General features: G+C 59.8%; 4 protein-coding genes across 4 annotated transcripts; 2 read left to right on the top strand and 2 right to left on the bottom strand.

Moving 5' to 3' along the window:
• Nucleotides 1-394: 394 nt before the first annotated feature.
• Nucleotides 395-3,263, bottom strand: ppk32 (uncharacterized protein; the record flags this gene model as incomplete). Its single annotated transcript, XM_060603816.1, has 7 exons — nucleotides 395-985; nucleotides 1,019-1,537; nucleotides 1,602-1,738; nucleotides 1,772-1,831; nucleotides 1,883-2,467; nucleotides 2,502-2,634; nucleotides 2,703-3,263. The coding sequence occupies 7 exons, from the start codon at nucleotides 3,261-3,263 to the stop codon at nucleotides 395-397; spliced, it is 2,586 nt and encodes an 861-aa protein (XP_060460072.1).
• A 259-nt stretch (nucleotides 3,264-3,522) lies between these two features.
• utp13 (uncharacterized protein) lies at nucleotides 3,523-6,370 on the top strand (the record flags this gene model as incomplete). Its single annotated transcript, XM_060603815.1, has 5 exons — nucleotides 3,523-3,554; nucleotides 3,588-3,738; nucleotides 3,770-4,581; nucleotides 4,613-5,549; nucleotides 5,609-6,370. 5 exons carry the CDS (start codon nucleotides 3,523-3,525, stop codon nucleotides 6,368-6,370), a joined length of 2,694 nt encoding a protein of 897 aa, XP_060460071.1.
• A 170-nt stretch (nucleotides 6,371-6,540) lies between these two features.
• On the bottom strand, nucleotides 6,541-8,912 carry CcaverHIS019_0703860 (uncharacterized protein; the record flags this gene model as incomplete). The annotated part of the gene is made up of 2 exons (XM_060603814.1): nucleotides 6,541-8,819; nucleotides 8,867-8,912. 2 exons carry the CDS (start codon nucleotides 8,910-8,912, stop codon nucleotides 6,541-6,543), a joined length of 2,325 nt encoding a protein of 774 aa, XP_060460070.1.
• A 1,897-nt stretch (nucleotides 8,913-10,809) lies between these two features.
• CcaverHIS019_0703850 (uncharacterized protein) lies at nucleotides 10,810-15,452 on the top strand (the record flags this gene model as incomplete). Its single annotated transcript, XM_060603813.1, has 6 exons — nucleotides 10,810-11,196; nucleotides 11,241-11,409; nucleotides 11,785-12,680; nucleotides 12,720-14,126; nucleotides 14,161-14,735; nucleotides 14,783-15,452. 6 exons carry the CDS (start codon nucleotides 10,810-10,812, stop codon nucleotides 15,450-15,452), a joined length of 4,104 nt encoding a protein of 1,367 aa, XP_060460069.1.
• Between the last annotated feature and the right edge of the window lie 543 nt (nucleotides 15,453-15,995).

The raw sequence follows: 15,995 nt of genomic DNA, 5'->3' as shown, positions 1-15,995 counted from the left end.
CTGCAAGTCTCCGACGCTTCTCCTCTTCCCGCAAACCGAACCACCTATCGATTCCACGGCTCACGGCACATCCACGCGCCCCTTGAGGAACCGGATCGTGTCGTGGAGATCCTCCACCTCCTTGGCTGCGCAAGGTGGAGCGTTTCTGGGCGAGCCGAGCCGCATCTCGTGGGCGATACCGAGGTCGACAGTCACAGTTACTACCTCGTCCAGTAAGTAGACCGACCGCAACAACAAACGAGGAAACCGCTACCACCATTGCGAGCGCACGATCCGCGCCACTTTCGATCGTAAGTTCCCCGTCTGCACGCCTTTCACATAGTTGATCCACTGTAGCTTCCAAATTCATGCGAGAGCTCAGTACTCAGTCTGTGTAGCCTGCATCACATGTCGCCTACTTGAGTGGGTCAAAGTCGCCCCAGTCTGTCTTGGCCGCCTGTGCCGCGTTCCATGCCGGTTTGGCAACGCTGGGCTGCATGACGCCAGACGACCAGCCAGGTGGTGGTCGTGGTTGGGACTGGATGGGAGGCGATACGACGGGTGGGGAGGACATGCCCATGCCCATGCTCATTCCTCCCATTCCTCCCATCCCGCCCATTCCCACACCCGTGCTCGCTGGGTTCCAGCTGTTGAGCCCCTGCGGCTGGAGCGGTTGGAATGTCGGACTCTGCATCGGCGGTGGCGCGACCCTCGGCGTGGCCTTTGGCGCCTGTGGATCGAGGCTGAGGTTGTAGTTTGGTCCCGAGGAGCTACGCGATGGGCGGGGCGGTGAGGCCGGTGAGCGCAGAGGCTGCATAGGCGGCGAAGCGGGTGTCGTGCGCATAGGCTGCATGGGTGGTGAGGCGAGGTGTGGTGAGAAAGCCGGGGTCGTGGGTGGGAACGCGCTAGCATTGAACGAGGAAGAGGGCACACGCGTCGCGCCGAGGCGCGAGGGCGGTGCGCGGGACGACGGCGCGTCCGCAACGCTGATACTTGCGAAGGAGGACTGTTGTCAGCTTCTGGACCAACCCGAGCTCACTAGGTTGTCGTCGTCCCACCCGTCCATGCTCCACGGGTCGATAGTGGCAGGCGCCGAAGTGGTCGCGCCGCCCTTGACGAGTGTCTCAAAGTCGACCTCACCCGATGGCGCAGTGAAGTCGCCAGGCGCGCCGTTCGTTGCAAAGGACGTGGTCTGCTCCTCCATTTTGCGTACCTCTCGGAGGTGTTGGGAGTGCTCCTTCTCCACGCGCGCGCCGAGAGACTGGATGACGCGCATGAAGCGCGCGAACTGGTCCGCGTTGAGGAGAGGTCCCATGCTCATCACCCACAACTGGGGGAGGACGAGCGTCGCAATCGCCTCGAGGGACACCTTCTGGCCCATCGCCTCGTGCACACTCAACGTCGCCACCATCACGGCCGGCTCCTTTGTCTTGATCTTCGCCAAGAGGGGGACGAGCTTGGTGGTGAGCGTTGTCGTGTCGAGAGTGGACACCATCGCCGCGAAGCAGTCGAGTGTCTGCACCTTGACGCTGAGAATACGGGTGCGCGTAAAGAGGATCTGGCGTCAGAGCCGGTCATGTAAAAGCAAAAGCTCAACAGCCTGCGAGAGCGGCTGTACGTACCGCAATCTTTGTGAGGAGAACATTCTGCACCGTCCCATAGTCCAGGATCTCGCAAAGATGCGGGACAAGCTTGAGCACGCGCTCCTGCACAGGGAGATGCTCGCTCTCGAGCGAGTTATAGATGATGGGCATTACGTCTGCGTGAGCTCAAGATTCAGCAGTTAACTCACTTTCACGGAACTGAGCGGGCGAGGTCTTCTCCTCGAACATCGTGAGGTTGTCGAGGAGTGCTGACGTCAGCTTGAGAATCTGAACTGGTTAGCTGGCCACAAAGAACGTACTGAGCATGTTCTGCGGTGGGTCCTTGAGCGCAAACAGCGGCTGGAGCTTGGGGAGCACGACCGCGAAGTCAGTCTTGTCAAGGTTCTTGGAGATCTCGAACACGTTCGGGAGAAGGAACGGCAGTAGATACGGGTCCTTCATCTCCTCGAGCAGCGAGAGCAGGATCTTGCCCTTCTTGAGCCGTTCCGAGAAGTTTGGGAGGACCCGCACCAGCCCTCGGAGGAATGTTGCCTTCTCCTCTCGCGGCTTGGAGGCGAATGTCGTCGGGTCGAGGAAGTTTAGCGTTGATATGGCGAGGGAGGAGAAGAAGGGATGAGACGGGAGGGACTGGAGCGTGATCCGGCCCGCTGGCTGGCGAGTAAGGAGACGTGGGAGGAGATCCTTGAGCTCGTTGCTCGCGCGATCCCACTTCACGCCGCGCGCGTAGTCGCGCCGATCCAGGCCATCGGCGTTCTCCCTCAGTGCCTGCATCGATCCCCTGGTGGCAAAGGGTGGTCGCCCTATATGGAGTGCGTACAACACGCAACCAAGCGAGTAGAGGTCGTTCGCGGGAGCGAGCGTGTTGTCAAGGGCGTACTCGGGTGCTGATGTCAGCTGGATCTCCTTACCACTGCTCACCGAGATAGTCCAGCTTCCACTGTACCTGTGGCGGCAGACGCGTATCGACATCGGGGTAGACGTGTTTTGTCGCGCTCCCGTCCGGCTGCTGCAGGGGCAGCACGAGGCTGAGGCCGGAGAGCTTCCAGTCGCCCTGGCGTCAGCTCGATCGGGATGGGGCCGCAATATAACTGCCCATCAGTTCCCCAACCTTAGACTCACCTTGGCGTTGACGAGAATCGCGTCCGGCGACAGGTTGAGGTGCACGCTCCGCGCCTGGGTGTGTAGGAACCCCAACGCACGCGCAACCTGCAGCGTCCCCTTCTGGATCTCGACCTCGTCGAGGTCCACTTCCCCATTCTTCTTAGCCGTCGCCAACACATTCCCCAGACTGCCCGACACGACTTCGGTGACGAACGTCAACTCGGCGCGCGTCTCCTCGAGCGGCTCGACCATATGCAGTACGTCCGGGTGCCGAAGGCGTGACAGGCCCGTGGCCTCCTTCTTGAGCTGCTCGAGCACCCAGTCGCGTCCAGATCGCACTCCGTCGAGTACCCGTTTCTCGAACACCCACACGCTCACGGCCTTGCCTGTCGTCTTGTGACTTGCCCCGACGACCTTCCACAGGCCGACATTGAAGGACTTGGTTCGTGGGGACGGAGAGGAGCGCCCGGACGCTGGGAGATTCGTCGAGGACGAGGAGGGGGAGGGGCCGGCCGAGTGGAGGGTGTATGCGCCGAGAGTCGACGACTTGCCGAACAGGCTTGATGCTACTGAGAGCATGTTGGGCGCAGAGTCGCGAGATGTGAGATGTCAAGTGGAGGTTCACAGGTGCCAACACGCAACGCGTAGATGACAGCTAGGGGTACGTCCACGCGAGATTTCTAATTACCTCAGGATTGTATTAGGGAGTCATTAAGAAAAGGAAGCATTATAACAGTCTTCACCTCCACCCCTATTCGGTCCTCCGCTAGCAGAAAGTTCAATCTTGGCGGCCACCATCAACAATCTCGGCTCTCGACAGCTCTTTCCACCATCCACCATGAACGGATCAAAACGAGAACTCAAGACGAGGTGAGATACATGGATAATGGTATCTGACACCAGTTTCCGAGCGTCGCCCAACTCCATCCGGCCGCTGTACACTGGCGGGCCAGTCGCGCTCACCCGCGACGGGCAATGGTTGATCACGACGATGGGCGAAGAGGTGCTCGTCACGGAGGTTTCGAGCGGGCGCGGCGTGGCACGTGTTAAGGGGGTGCGTAACCTCTCTAGCAGGCTGACAGCAGGACACGACGGACATCACGGCTCTCGCGCTGAGCTACCACACCTCCCCTCCGACGCTGATCACGGCCCACGCCTCCCTCAGCGTGCGGTACTACCCACTCCCTGCCTCCCTCCCCGAGGGTACCGCCAAGCCACCCTTCCTCCAGTACACCAAGGCATTTCCTCGTGCGGCCGGCGCACCGATCCTCCTCGTCGCTGTATCACCTGACAGCACGCTTCTGGCAACGGGGAGCAGCGACGGTATCGTCAAGGTGTGGGACATGGCGGGCGGGTATGTCACTCACCTGTTCCGCGGGCATGGTGGGCCCGTGAGTGCCCTTCATTTTTCCTTCCCCACCAACGAGGGGCGGCAGCGGATGGAGCTGTGGACTGGATCCACAGATGCCCGGGTACGGGTGTTCGACTTGCGCGATGCGAGTGCGCGCGTGGTCGTCGGCGGGCAGGAGGGGAAGACCAAGGCCAAGGCTGTGCTTGAGAGTCATGTGTCGGTTGTGAGGGGGATCGCCGTTTCGGAGGATGGGAAGTACGCTGTGTCTGGTGGACGAGACAAGGTCGTCCTGGTCTGGGACAGCAAAGGGAAGGTTATCCAGACTCTGCTCGCGAACGAGCAGGTCGAGGCTTGTGGTCTTCTTCCCCTTGGAACAGCGGTCGAGGGAGAGCATGCCGACAGGTTGTTGTGCTACACGGCGGGCGAATCGGGCCGCGTGCGCATCTGGGACGTGCTCAAGGGAACGGAAGTTGCGGAGATGGACGGCGTGGCTGGCGTCGACGAGGTCGACGAGGATGACGAGCAACAGGGTGTGCTCCAGGTCATGTAGGTCGCTCAATGAGCCAGCTGACGGCAGGTACGACGCATCCTCTGCGGCATTGGTCAGCGTACACGCCGACCAGAATATCCTCTTCCACTCGCTCCATTCGCTCGAATGCGCACGCCAGATCGTAGGCTTCAACGATGACATTGTCGACGTGGCTTGGCTCTCCCCCTCTGGGGAGGAGGCGTCGCACGTGGCGCTAGCAACCAACTCGAACCTCGTGCGGGTGTACGATGTGGGCAGCCTCAATGCGCGCCTTCTCCCCGGCCACAGGGACATGGTTCTGGCACTGGCGCGGTCCGCGGACGGAAAGCTCCTCGTCACGGGCTCCAAGGATCGGACGGCGCGTCTCTGGGCTCCGAGGGGCAATGGGTGGGCGTGTGTCGCGATAGCGGAAGGACACGCTGAGGCGGTCGGCGCGGTCGCGGTGGCGAACAAGGGCGGGTTCATGTTCACAGCCTCGCAGGACAGGACAATCAAGATGTGGGATCTGTCGTCTCTCTCTCTCGACGAGGACGTGCATGAGCCAGTCAAGTTGAGGTCGTTGGCGACACTCCACATCGCGGACAAGGATATCAACGCGCTCGACATTGCGCCGAACGACCGCTTCCTCGTCTCAGGCAGCCAGGACAAGCTCGTCAAGGTGTTCGAGATCGAGCACTCCTCCTCTTCTGGATCGGTGAAGCACATTGGAACGTGCAAGGGGCACCGGCGTGGTGTGTGGAGCGTGCGTTTCTCGCGTACGGACCGGATTGTCGCATCCGGTGCCGCAGACCGCACCATCAAGCTCTGGTCCCTCGACGACTTTAGCTGCCTCAAGACGTTTGAGGGGCACACCAACAGCGTGCTCCGCGTCGACTTCATGACAGTCGGCATGCAGCTTGTCTCGGCAGGAGGAGATGGCCTGGTCAAGCTCTGGAATATTCGTGACGAGTCATGCGTGGCGACCCTGGACGGGCACGAGGACAAGGTCGGTTGTGGAGGTTGGGGGCTGGGAGGCGGCTGATGCTGGACTATTGCTGACTCCAGGTGTGGGCCCTCGCCATCTCTCCCGACGAATCGACAATCCTCTCCGCGGGTGCGGACAGCGTCGCAACCTTCTGGGACGACTCGTCTGCCGCCGAGCAAGCCGAGGCGAACGAAGCCCTAATCGCCAAAGTGCAAGCCGAGCAGGACTTTACAAACTATGTCGCGGTAGGCGACTACCGTCGGGCAATCAAGCTCGCGTTGGCGATGGGACATCCCGGCCGTCTCTTGAAACTCTTCCGCACGGTTCTGACGGCCGCGAAACCATTCGCGTACTCTCCCGAAGAAGAGGAGGAGATTGACGAAATCGAGCGCGGACGAGTGGCGGAGATCGATGCCGTTATCGCTGGGCTCAGTGCGCTGGATTTGGTCCGGCTACTCAAGTGCGTGCGCGACTGGAACGCGAACGCCAAGACTAGCGGGGTTGCTCAGGCTGTCCTGAATGCCGTTGTGCGACTGAAGAGTCCCGACGAGATTATGGGGGCCTTTGACCGGGTCAATTCCAAGAAGGAGAAGGAAGAGGAGGAGGAGGATCAGGAAGAAGATGATGAGGAGGAGAAGGCAAAGGAGGCAAAGGAGAAGGCGCGGAAGGTTGTCGCTCCCACCATCTCAATGCGCGAGTTGCTCGATGGGTTACTCCCGTACTCCGAGAGGCATATGACGCGCGTCGACCGTCTCGTGCAGGAGAGCTATATGCTCGACTATACGATTTCGGAGATGGATGGGGGGATGTTTGGTGCTGAGGTTATGGAGGTCGATGTGTAGATGTGTAGGATGCATAGATGAGGCTGGGCTGGGATGGCATGGATCCTGTACATTGAGGCTACAAATCTACACTGGCGTGTACATTCTCGAGGCTATATTCAATTAATTGAATCGCCCTCAAACAGAAACATTACGAATGGGGTTGGTTGGCTGTGCGGCGAACGATGCGCTCAGACGGAAACGGTACGGTTGGTGTCGGTTGTGCGGCGAACCGTCTCGAAAATACGGAAGAGGGCGAGCACCATGTTCCCGCAATAGAGGAGGAGAACTACGACCGAGACGGCAAAGCAACCCGCCTGGCGTCTACACACCGATCGCGCGAGACCTCCAAACTTGAGATTTTCGGGCACGGGGATGGTAGTTTCGAAAACCGCAAAGCCTGGGAACAGCGCGTTCGGCGTATTCGTGTACTCGATACCGTGGGACCACCACGGCGTGAGGGGCGTACAGTCGAGCGGAGTGTTGATGTAGTCGTTAATCGCCAGTGTTGACCCCGAGCTCCATAACGCGATGAAGAGGAGGTCGAGACAGACCCACAGCATTTTCGAGCGCAGGCCCCATAGACCTATTGGGCGACCAAAGTACTCTCGATATATGGCCGTTAAGACGTGTACGATCGTCAGGCTCGAGTAGGCGATAATTAGCGTCGTTGACGGGCCGATAATACCGCTCAAACCGAGCTGATCTATTTTCTGCCGAATCGTGATGCTCAGTGCTAGGAGGGTTACTGCGATGGCGAGGTTGAAGAGTCGGATGTATATTGTCACTCGGGCGTCGAGGAATAGCATGCGCCGCATGCGTTTACGCCAATCGAGCCGGTCGAGGGGGCGTACGCTGCGCCGGCGCCCGAACTTCCCCACCTTCTCCGACCGCGTGTCGTCAGAGTACGGACAATCCTCATCGATACGGTCGAAGGGGTTGACGCGATCAAACGGGTTCGTGTCGGGGTCTGGGGTTGGACGGGCATTCTCTCCCCAGCCTTCGAGGACGGTTCGGTCATGGTTGAACGTGGGAGCATGTGCACTAGGTGTGGGAGGCATCAACGCGGGCCGATAGCGCCGTGTACGCCGGTTGCGCGACTTGCGCTTGGCGGGGGGCGGCGCGTCAAGCTTGCTCAGGTCCAGGTGCAGTTTCGTCCTCGGCCTGCCGGTCGACGTGTCCGTGTCGTTCATGGTCGTTCTGTAGCCGTGGCCAGACGCACTGCTATGGCCATGTACACTTCCGTTGCCGTGTACATGGTGGGCGCTCACGACGCGTCCGTGGGCACTCCCGCCGTGACCATGCACACTCCCGTGTCCATGCGCGCTCCCTTGGCCTTGGGCACTCCCGTTCCTGAGGGAGATGGTGTCCGGCTCCTCGACTAACTCGTCTCCGTGGTCCGAGTGCCGGCGCACATTGGGTGGCTCCATCGAATGGCGACGCGGCTTCTCGTCCTCGTCCATCAACCCGTAATGCAGCGCCTGCTGCCACGAACCGGCGTGCGGCCACCCGCTTGCGAAACGCTCCGAGACGTTCGCGGGGATACGTAGCCGCAGGTTTTGCGTGTTGAGGCGACGATGGCGAGGGCGCACGGCAGTTTCAGCCGCCGTGTCTGACTCGGCTGCCACCTCGTCCCCGTCCTCTTCTGGCAGCGACCCGTGAAGCCCCGGCCACAGACGCTGCTTCGCACGCACGCGCGGTGATGTAGTGCCAATGGCCTCCGAGTCGGTGAGTGCGGTGTCATCCTGACTCCGGCGCTGAGGCATCGACAGGAAGCGCTTCGGCTTTGGTCTCCTCGTCCTCGACGCCGGCAGGGTGTCGGTCTCGTTACTCGCATTGGGATTACCTGCGTCGTAGTTGAGCTGAAGCGAGTCGAGTTTCACATTCTCGTTCGGCTGGTCTTCGGTGATGGGAGGCGATGTCGACCGGGGTCCGAGATCCTCAGCGTGCGGTCCGAGGTCCTCCGCTTGTGGTGGTGCCTCAACAACGTCAGTCGAGCCCAGAGTCCACGGTTGTCGCAGTGGGCGCGGGTGGAAAATGCGGGACGCGGCCTCGCGGGCCCGTGTCGGGGTTGATGATCCGCCTGAGTTCTGGCGCGATGGGGTCGAGGAAAACGGCAGGCGGCGGCGGATCTTCGTGGTAGCGCGCCCGGAGTCGCGCCCAGACTCAGCGCCGGAGGCGGCACTGTGGGCACTGTCGTCGTGTGTCTCCGAGATCGACCCCGTGGCCGGTGGCGGTGTTGGGCGCTCATTCCACCGCGATCTGAGCTTTGCCACCCCATTCTGTGTAAACGTCCACCATGCAGGTTCGTCGTCGTCACTCGACGACTCGTCGTCAGAGTCAGGATCGTCGCTCGAGCTCCAGTAGCTTCGGAAGCGACGTCTGCGACGCTTGGGGTGCTCAATGCGCGCAGTATCGAATGTCGGGTAGCTCTCGGCCGTCGGTGTTGGTGGATCGAGCAATGCCGATGCTAGGAGTCAGCGTGTGTTGCACAGCAGGGCGATCATGACAACGTACGGGGCACAGTGCGGACCTTGCGGGTCGTGGATGTGCTGCCACTCATTGTTGTGACAGCTGTCGGAGTTGGGCTCCCCACCTGGGTCGCCTGAGTCGAGGTCGTCGTCGCGCGCGGCCGCCCCGGTTTGAGGAGGGGTGGCGAGCCTGATGGCCCCGCGTGACTTGCCCCCGCTGCACCGATGTCCATGCGAAAGGTGATGGGGAATGGTTAGAAGGTGAGGATGGACGATGATGACGATGTTGTTGTGGAAGAAGATGTCGTATGAGATGCCCGATGATTGTGGCTGTGTGACCCCGGGGCTGGTGCGAGGAATAGCCAAGGGATTCGATGATTCGATGTTGCGATGCCAAAGGGACGCGACCTCTGTTTCAGAGTGGCGACATTGGGTGGTGCAGGAGCCGAAAAGGGAACGGAGAAGAATGAGACTCTGGCGGCAAGACGAAGAAGTGAGGGATGGAGGTGAAGAGAAGTGTAAAGGAGTGTTAGGAGTCTGGATGGAAGTGCGTTAAAAAAAGGACAAGAGAGAGAGAGATATGTAGGATAGGAAAATGGAAGTGACGTGTGGTAGTGAGCTCGGTAACGTAGTGCTAAAGCGCTACAGTTAAGAGCGGAGCGGTTACACGCATGGACGTGTGACAAGGGAGGTCTCGATTGCCTCGGCAGGCACGGTTCCCCTTCTCTCCTACTGTGCGGCCATACCTAATCAATAACAACAACAACAATTAAAAATTATATTGGATCCAAGGTGAGAATTAGTATTTGTATTAATTTGTATTAGGTACACCCCAATTACGGAACCAAGTAACGGCAAACCATAGAGGAGATAGGGTGGGAGAAGGGGAGTGGGTCATGGTTGTTGCGACCTCTGATCTGTCAATCATTCTACTCATTCTTTACACTCTATAACTCAAAACCTCATCCCCTTTGTAACTTCCTCACTATCGTCATCAACGTCAATAACGCCTCCAACACATTTGCCATCACATTCACCACACCCACACCCACACCCACACCCACACCCACACCCACACCCACACCCACATCCACATCCACATCCACATCCACACCCATACCCAACGGTCTGGGTTTGTATATCAGCACATTCACCCTCACCTTTGCTCCGCCTTTGCGCCGCCTTTGAGCCGCCCCTCCTCTCCTCTTCTCCTTCCACCCACATCCAGTCCGCGCCTACCAACACTCACACCAATTGCGCCTCCCCTCCATCCCGACAAGTCGTACATCCCCTCAAACATCCAGCAAACATTGACACGGCCCTTGGCGAGCTCTGTGTGTGCGATTGGCATCGTCATCGCTTGCTCACACGGCTGGTCAACCAGGGCAGTCCTAGCTCATTGTCTCTGTGGCCCTTGAGAGACTGGGCCATTACCATTGCGAAACCATCTTCACCCGCCTCTTCCAACCGTATGCTCCAGCACTTCCCTCATTAATCACTTCGTCGACCGCTTCTCCTGCCGTCGTCGTTGTCACACAACACGCCCCCCTTGCCACTATGGCCTCGAGGGAAGACGCGGACGATCCGCTCGATCGCGGGCCCAGCCAAACCCCTGCGGCGCCATCACCTTCCTTCCGACCTCGGCCCCTCCAGCTCGAAACACCACAACGTCGTCCGTCTCGGGGTCCTGCAACCCCCACATCCGATCAGACGCGCGGCCACCATTCCCGAGGTTCGTCTCTGACCAGCCCACCGGCACCTCCCGAAGACTTCAATCCACCTGCCGACTTTACACCTTCAGACTGTGCGTTGCAGGGCATCCAAGCTCCTCCTCCCACTCCGGCCGTACAGCCTGTGAGCTCGACGTCATCTCACTCGCCCCGATCGTCCCTCGGCTCCGGGGACGATGTTGCGGCATCATCATTGGTCATCGGCAGGCCATCATCCACTCCCATCGAGGCTTTGCGGCAACGGCCGCAGATCTTGGCCATGCAACGGCTGTCGCAAGAATCGGTGCACAAACTGTCGTACAACAGCTCGCGCTCCTCAAGCAACGACGGATCGGACAGCAGTGACGTTCTCGCGGCGCGACGGGACGAGCTCATGTCCCAACTCCTCACGGCCGAATACGATCAGGACATCGGCAAATGGTCGTCCGGCGAGATGCTCACACGACGACCGTCAACGCCACCTTCTTCCGATTGCCCTGTCGAGGTCAATATTATTAGCGCAACTCCTTCTCATTCCTCAACCCAACTAACCGAGGACGCGCTCCGCGAAGCTCAAGTGGATGGGTCTTTACGCCATCCCCCCTCTGGATCCACCAGCAGGGACAACGACAATGACGACGGTGGGGCCCATGCGTGGGACAGTGTTGTGAGTAACCACATCGTCGTGCCTGTGCGTCGCTCATTGTTCAGTGGCCCGCGCCAAACGCGCAACCGGTTGTCAGCTTTCCGCTGCAGCCTGCCATGGCCTCTCGCTTCCCGTCAGCGCCAGTGTCGCCATATGTTACGCCCTCGTTCTCACCTGCAGTGGTCCAGGCCACTCGTCGCTTGTCGTCGTCGCCTCCTCACTCACCATCACCGCGTACGTTTGGTGAATCGGTGGTGTCTGGCGGGGACCGTGCAAACTTGGGTTCGAATCAACGCGTGCCTCAGGCACCGCGCGCTGCAGCCGCCACGGCGTCATCGCACTCACTTCGTTCAGAAAAGTTGGCGTCCGGGAGCTCAACAGCAAGCCCAAGCTCTGCGCCGTCCTCATCGCCGTCGCAATCCCCAACGGGTCTCGAATTCGTCGTACCCACACCCGGCAGCCCAGGCGGGGGCGTCCGGAGTAGATCATCTTCATGGGTGGCTGCGGGGCCTCCCGGTGTGACTCGGCCACAGACGTCGCCCACAACCAACAGTGGAAGGAGATCGCGTGGGGGTGAGAGGTCTTCCTCCTTCATCAACCAGTTCCCAGAGTTGGCTCCCCCTTTCATCTCTGGCAAAGAGCTCGCATCGTCACCGCATCTACCTCGTCGGCTGTCGGAGACTGCCATCACACGGCGGTCCGATGCTTCCCTCTCACTCAACAGCGACGTCGGTGTGTCGGCCACCCTTTCCTCGCTCGTGTTGCCCGACCACGACTCCCAAGGAACATTGAGGGTGCCATCTGTGACGTTGCGATTGCCAGCAATCACTCGGCCCGCTGGGCCTCGCCGGGCCCATTCCGCACAGGACGCTCTCGGCACTCGCGCCCGTATTGCGGCTGGCTTGTCCGGAAGCCCAGCTTCACCACAGGAGGAAGACGCCTCCGAGGCATCAGAATCGTGGTCTGAAGCGCATGCATCCCAGCGTCCTCCTACGCCACTTCCTCCCGAGCCTATCACGTTCGCGTCCCCGGCCTTTGCCATGTACGAGAACGCGATCGAGGACGACGTCGATGATGAAGACATGGTGGAGCCGTCTTCACCCGTTTCGTGGCCGACAGGTTACGAATCCACTGTTATGGATGACACCCTAGCCCCTGGCCCGACAGAGAAAATCGATATACCGCATCCCGCTCTTGCAGGCGGCCTCGTAGACGAAGGAGATCTTCTACCCAGCAACGTGTTGCCGCAGATCGAGTCGGATGTCACCTTCGACGACGAGGGCCTCACCACCCTGGAGCGCATCTTCCTTCTCTGTCGGAGCGAGTACTCCTTCCATCGAGCGTATGCGGCACGCGTGCTTGGGGACCTTCTCGGAGACGTCGACCCATGCGAGTCGGTTGAGTATGTTCTCCCTCTGGTCTCCAGCTTTTCGCTCGACGAAGACGAGTCAGTCAAAGAGGCCTTCGCAGCAGACCTCCACAGAGTTTTGTGGTACTTTTTCTCTGTGAGTAGTGCCAGACGTTGCATCACGCTGACGCTGAAGGCGTGCCAGGTGGTCATCAGCGAAGACACCACACAGTATGAGGCGACTGCTGCGTCCGACCGAGACGACGACTTGTCGCGGAGCTCGACCAATATGCCCGAGAGCGTCTACCATCTCGACCATGTCATTCGGACTCCTGGAAGCGAAATGCCCCGCGACAAGTTCGAAGCCATGTTCGCAGCAGCGGCGGCGACGCAGTCTGTGGACGACATTAGCCATTCTACTGCGGCGACGCACCAAGCGACCGACGGCGGATCTCCTCGCGATGAGTCGCCTGTGATCACTGAGGGCACTTCAAGCGGGACGCTGACCTCTGGAACAACGCGCTCGACTGACCATGTGACCGATTCCGGGACCGCCCTCACCAGCGTCTCGTTCCCCCACGCAGACGAGGGTGAAGAAGCCAAACCACCAATGCTTTCTGCCGATAGCGACAAACTTTGGCCTGGCGACTACGAAGTGGTTGAAGCTCCCGCCATAAGCGTCGACTTCTTCCGCCCGATGCTTGGAACACTTCTTCTGAGTCACAATCCTGCTGTCGCAGACCCGGTTCGGGCAGGTATTGTCGCGATCATCTCCCGCTTGCGCGGCCATGGTCTTGTGACTACCGAAACCTGGGGATCAATGTCTGAGCCGGAAGACGAAGACAGAGTCAAGACGTTCTTGTCGCAGACTGGTCCCCACGCTCACGTACTCAAGGCCTTCGACGGTACCGCAAAGTCTCTGGTTGAGCAGGAACTGCTGCATGGCATTGTGTTAGGCATGGGCACACTGTCCACCGACGTCCCTGAATCGCTTTTCGACAACTCGGTCGAGGTCGTTGGCGACGACGACGAGGAGTACACAATCGACCGCGCTCGTGACGAGGAGCTCTTCCGGCAGCAGATGGTCCACGAAGCGGCACTGGGCCGTGCACTCTCACTGTCGCTCATCGGTTCCGTCTCGGAGATGTACCCCGCTACCGAGGTTGAACAATACGGCTTCGTCGACGAGGTCATCCGCGGATTAGACGGCGACGTCAATTTGCGGGCGGAGGCTGCCGTTGCCATGGCCGCCGTCGTCAAGGCTGCGCCAGAGGAGGCCATCGACCGCCTGCTCCCTGTATTTGAGCTCTACGCAAATGATGAAGACGACCAGGTGCGTCAGGCCGCATGTGTTTGTCTGGCCCCACTGTGCAAGCGCATTCCACAGGACGCCGCGCGCCGCCACTTTGCCGTCCAAGCCATGACGACGTTCATGGCTAGCGGCGATAGTGTGCGCTATGCTGCGCTTGAGGTTCTCGGCGAGGTGATCTACACCTTTCACTCCGACCCAGAAGGCCCACCAGCCGAGCTCATCAGCATCTTCTGCGACGACCAAGAAAGTGATGGAAAGGACTGCGACTGGGATGTCGTTGCCAGCTACAATGTGAGTCTCGACTAAGAGCATGGCCTGACACCAGTTCCCGGGCGTCTGCCTGACACTGGGCTCCGACCGCTGGTCTGAGCTGCGTGACTTGTTCAAGCGTATCGTCGAGCGCGCTGGTGAGGGCGTGTTCCGCACTATTTCGGCCTTTCTCCACGAGTTAGCGCGCATCCTCAACCCGGAAAGTGTGGCTGAGGACATACTTCCCGTCTACCATCTGTGCCTCGAGCTTGGCGACGATGTGCGTGAGAGGATCTTCGAGCACATCGATGTCCTCATCTCTCGGCTGCCACCTGCTCTCGGGTGGCAGTCATTCCTGCACCTGTCCAACTCGTGGAAGGAAGACCAGCTCGGCGGCTGGCGTGCGCGCGAGCAGTTGGCACTTCATATCCCGTCCTTCCTTGAGACATTCCGCGAGCACGATGAGGTCGCTCTCGTCCTCCACATGATGCGTTCGGCGCTCCTCGACAAGTTCGCAGCCGTGCGCGACGCAGCAACTTACGCCATCCCCAAGACGTACGACATAGTCCAGCGCAGCCATTGCTCGGCAACAACGTTTTACGATATGCTCCTCGAGTTCTCTCATTCTCCGAGATTCAGGCAGCGCTTAACGTAAGTGACCCTGCATGACGGCATATCTGGATCGCTTACAGTACCAGGTTCGTCCGGTGTCTCCGTGAATTTATGCGTCCACCGCCGAACAAGCGCGCCTTTGAGCAATTCTTCATGCCTGCGCTCGTACGTCTCGCGACCGACATCCTCGATGTGCGCCTTGGCCTCGCAGGAGCCGTTGCCGACCTGTTCATCATCGGTGCCTTCTACGGCGACAAGTCGATTCCCATCCCCTCCATAATTCGGGGCATCGTCGAAATCCTGCTCAAGGACGAGTCGGTCGATGTGCGCAACGCACTTTGCGAGATCGGCGTGGACCGCTGGGCCAACACCGACTCGTCTGTCACAGCTGGGGAGGTGCTCGCGTCCGAGATGGCAGCCACCGACAGCCCCGGGAGTCTCATTCGATGTGTAACGGACGCGCTCTCGGATGGACCGCCTGACGACGAGCGGGTAGCTTCGCCACACAACCGCGCCGAGGTTCCGTCGCCTGCACTGCCTGCGATGCCCCAGGACCAGAGTGATCTTCAGGATAACGCGGGCATCGACCCGTTCAGTGAGAGCTTTGTACGCGCGCAGATTTCTGGCGTCATGAGCGCGCGCTCCGTGGCCGATGACATCCTCGCCGCAGCCCACCGTGCAGTCACCCTCCCCGAGGGGCTGGAGGGCAGCCCGCCACTGAGTCCCACCCTACCAGGTGTTTACTCCCCGCGTTAGTCATGAATGTCGGCGTCGAGACGTCGCCTCAGCAGTGGACAAACCACCCTACCCATCCAACCACCACATAATTCATCCACCGATACCATCACCACCTGCATTATCCGTGTCTGTCTTGCACCAGTTGCATCTGCAACTTATCCTACATCCCCACGCCCAATGCGGCCACTGTATCCCGTTACCTGTCAATCTATAGCCTATGCACTGCCTGCCAACACTTCCTTCCCATTCATAGAAGTTTGATCAATCAGTGTCGGTAACTCGGAGTGGCATTGCAGGACCAGTAATCAGACCAGAGGTAGCAGAATTAGAGGTGGTAGGATTAGGAGAGGTAACCAGACTAGAAGAGAGACCAATAGCACGTGTCTGATGGGCTCAAAGGACAGAGCGCCGACCCCATGGTGTGAGTTAGGTACTGTGCTGTAGATGTGACCATAACTGGGACTGATGAACCAGATAGGGTATAGGGTAGGAGACTCCTCGCGGCAGCAGCGCGGTCGCCCGTAAGGTAGGCGCGTTGCCTTGCCGACCCCGCGACCCCCC

Source organism: Cutaneotrichosporon cavernicola (assembly GCF_030864355.1).
Source record: "Cutaneotrichosporon cavernicola HIS019 DNA, chromosome: 7b".
NCBI lineage: Eukaryota > Fungi > Basidiomycota > Tremellomycetes > Trichosporonales > Trichosporonaceae > Cutaneotrichosporon > Cutaneotrichosporon cavernicola.
This window is presented reverse-complemented; position numbering and strand designations above follow the sequence as displayed.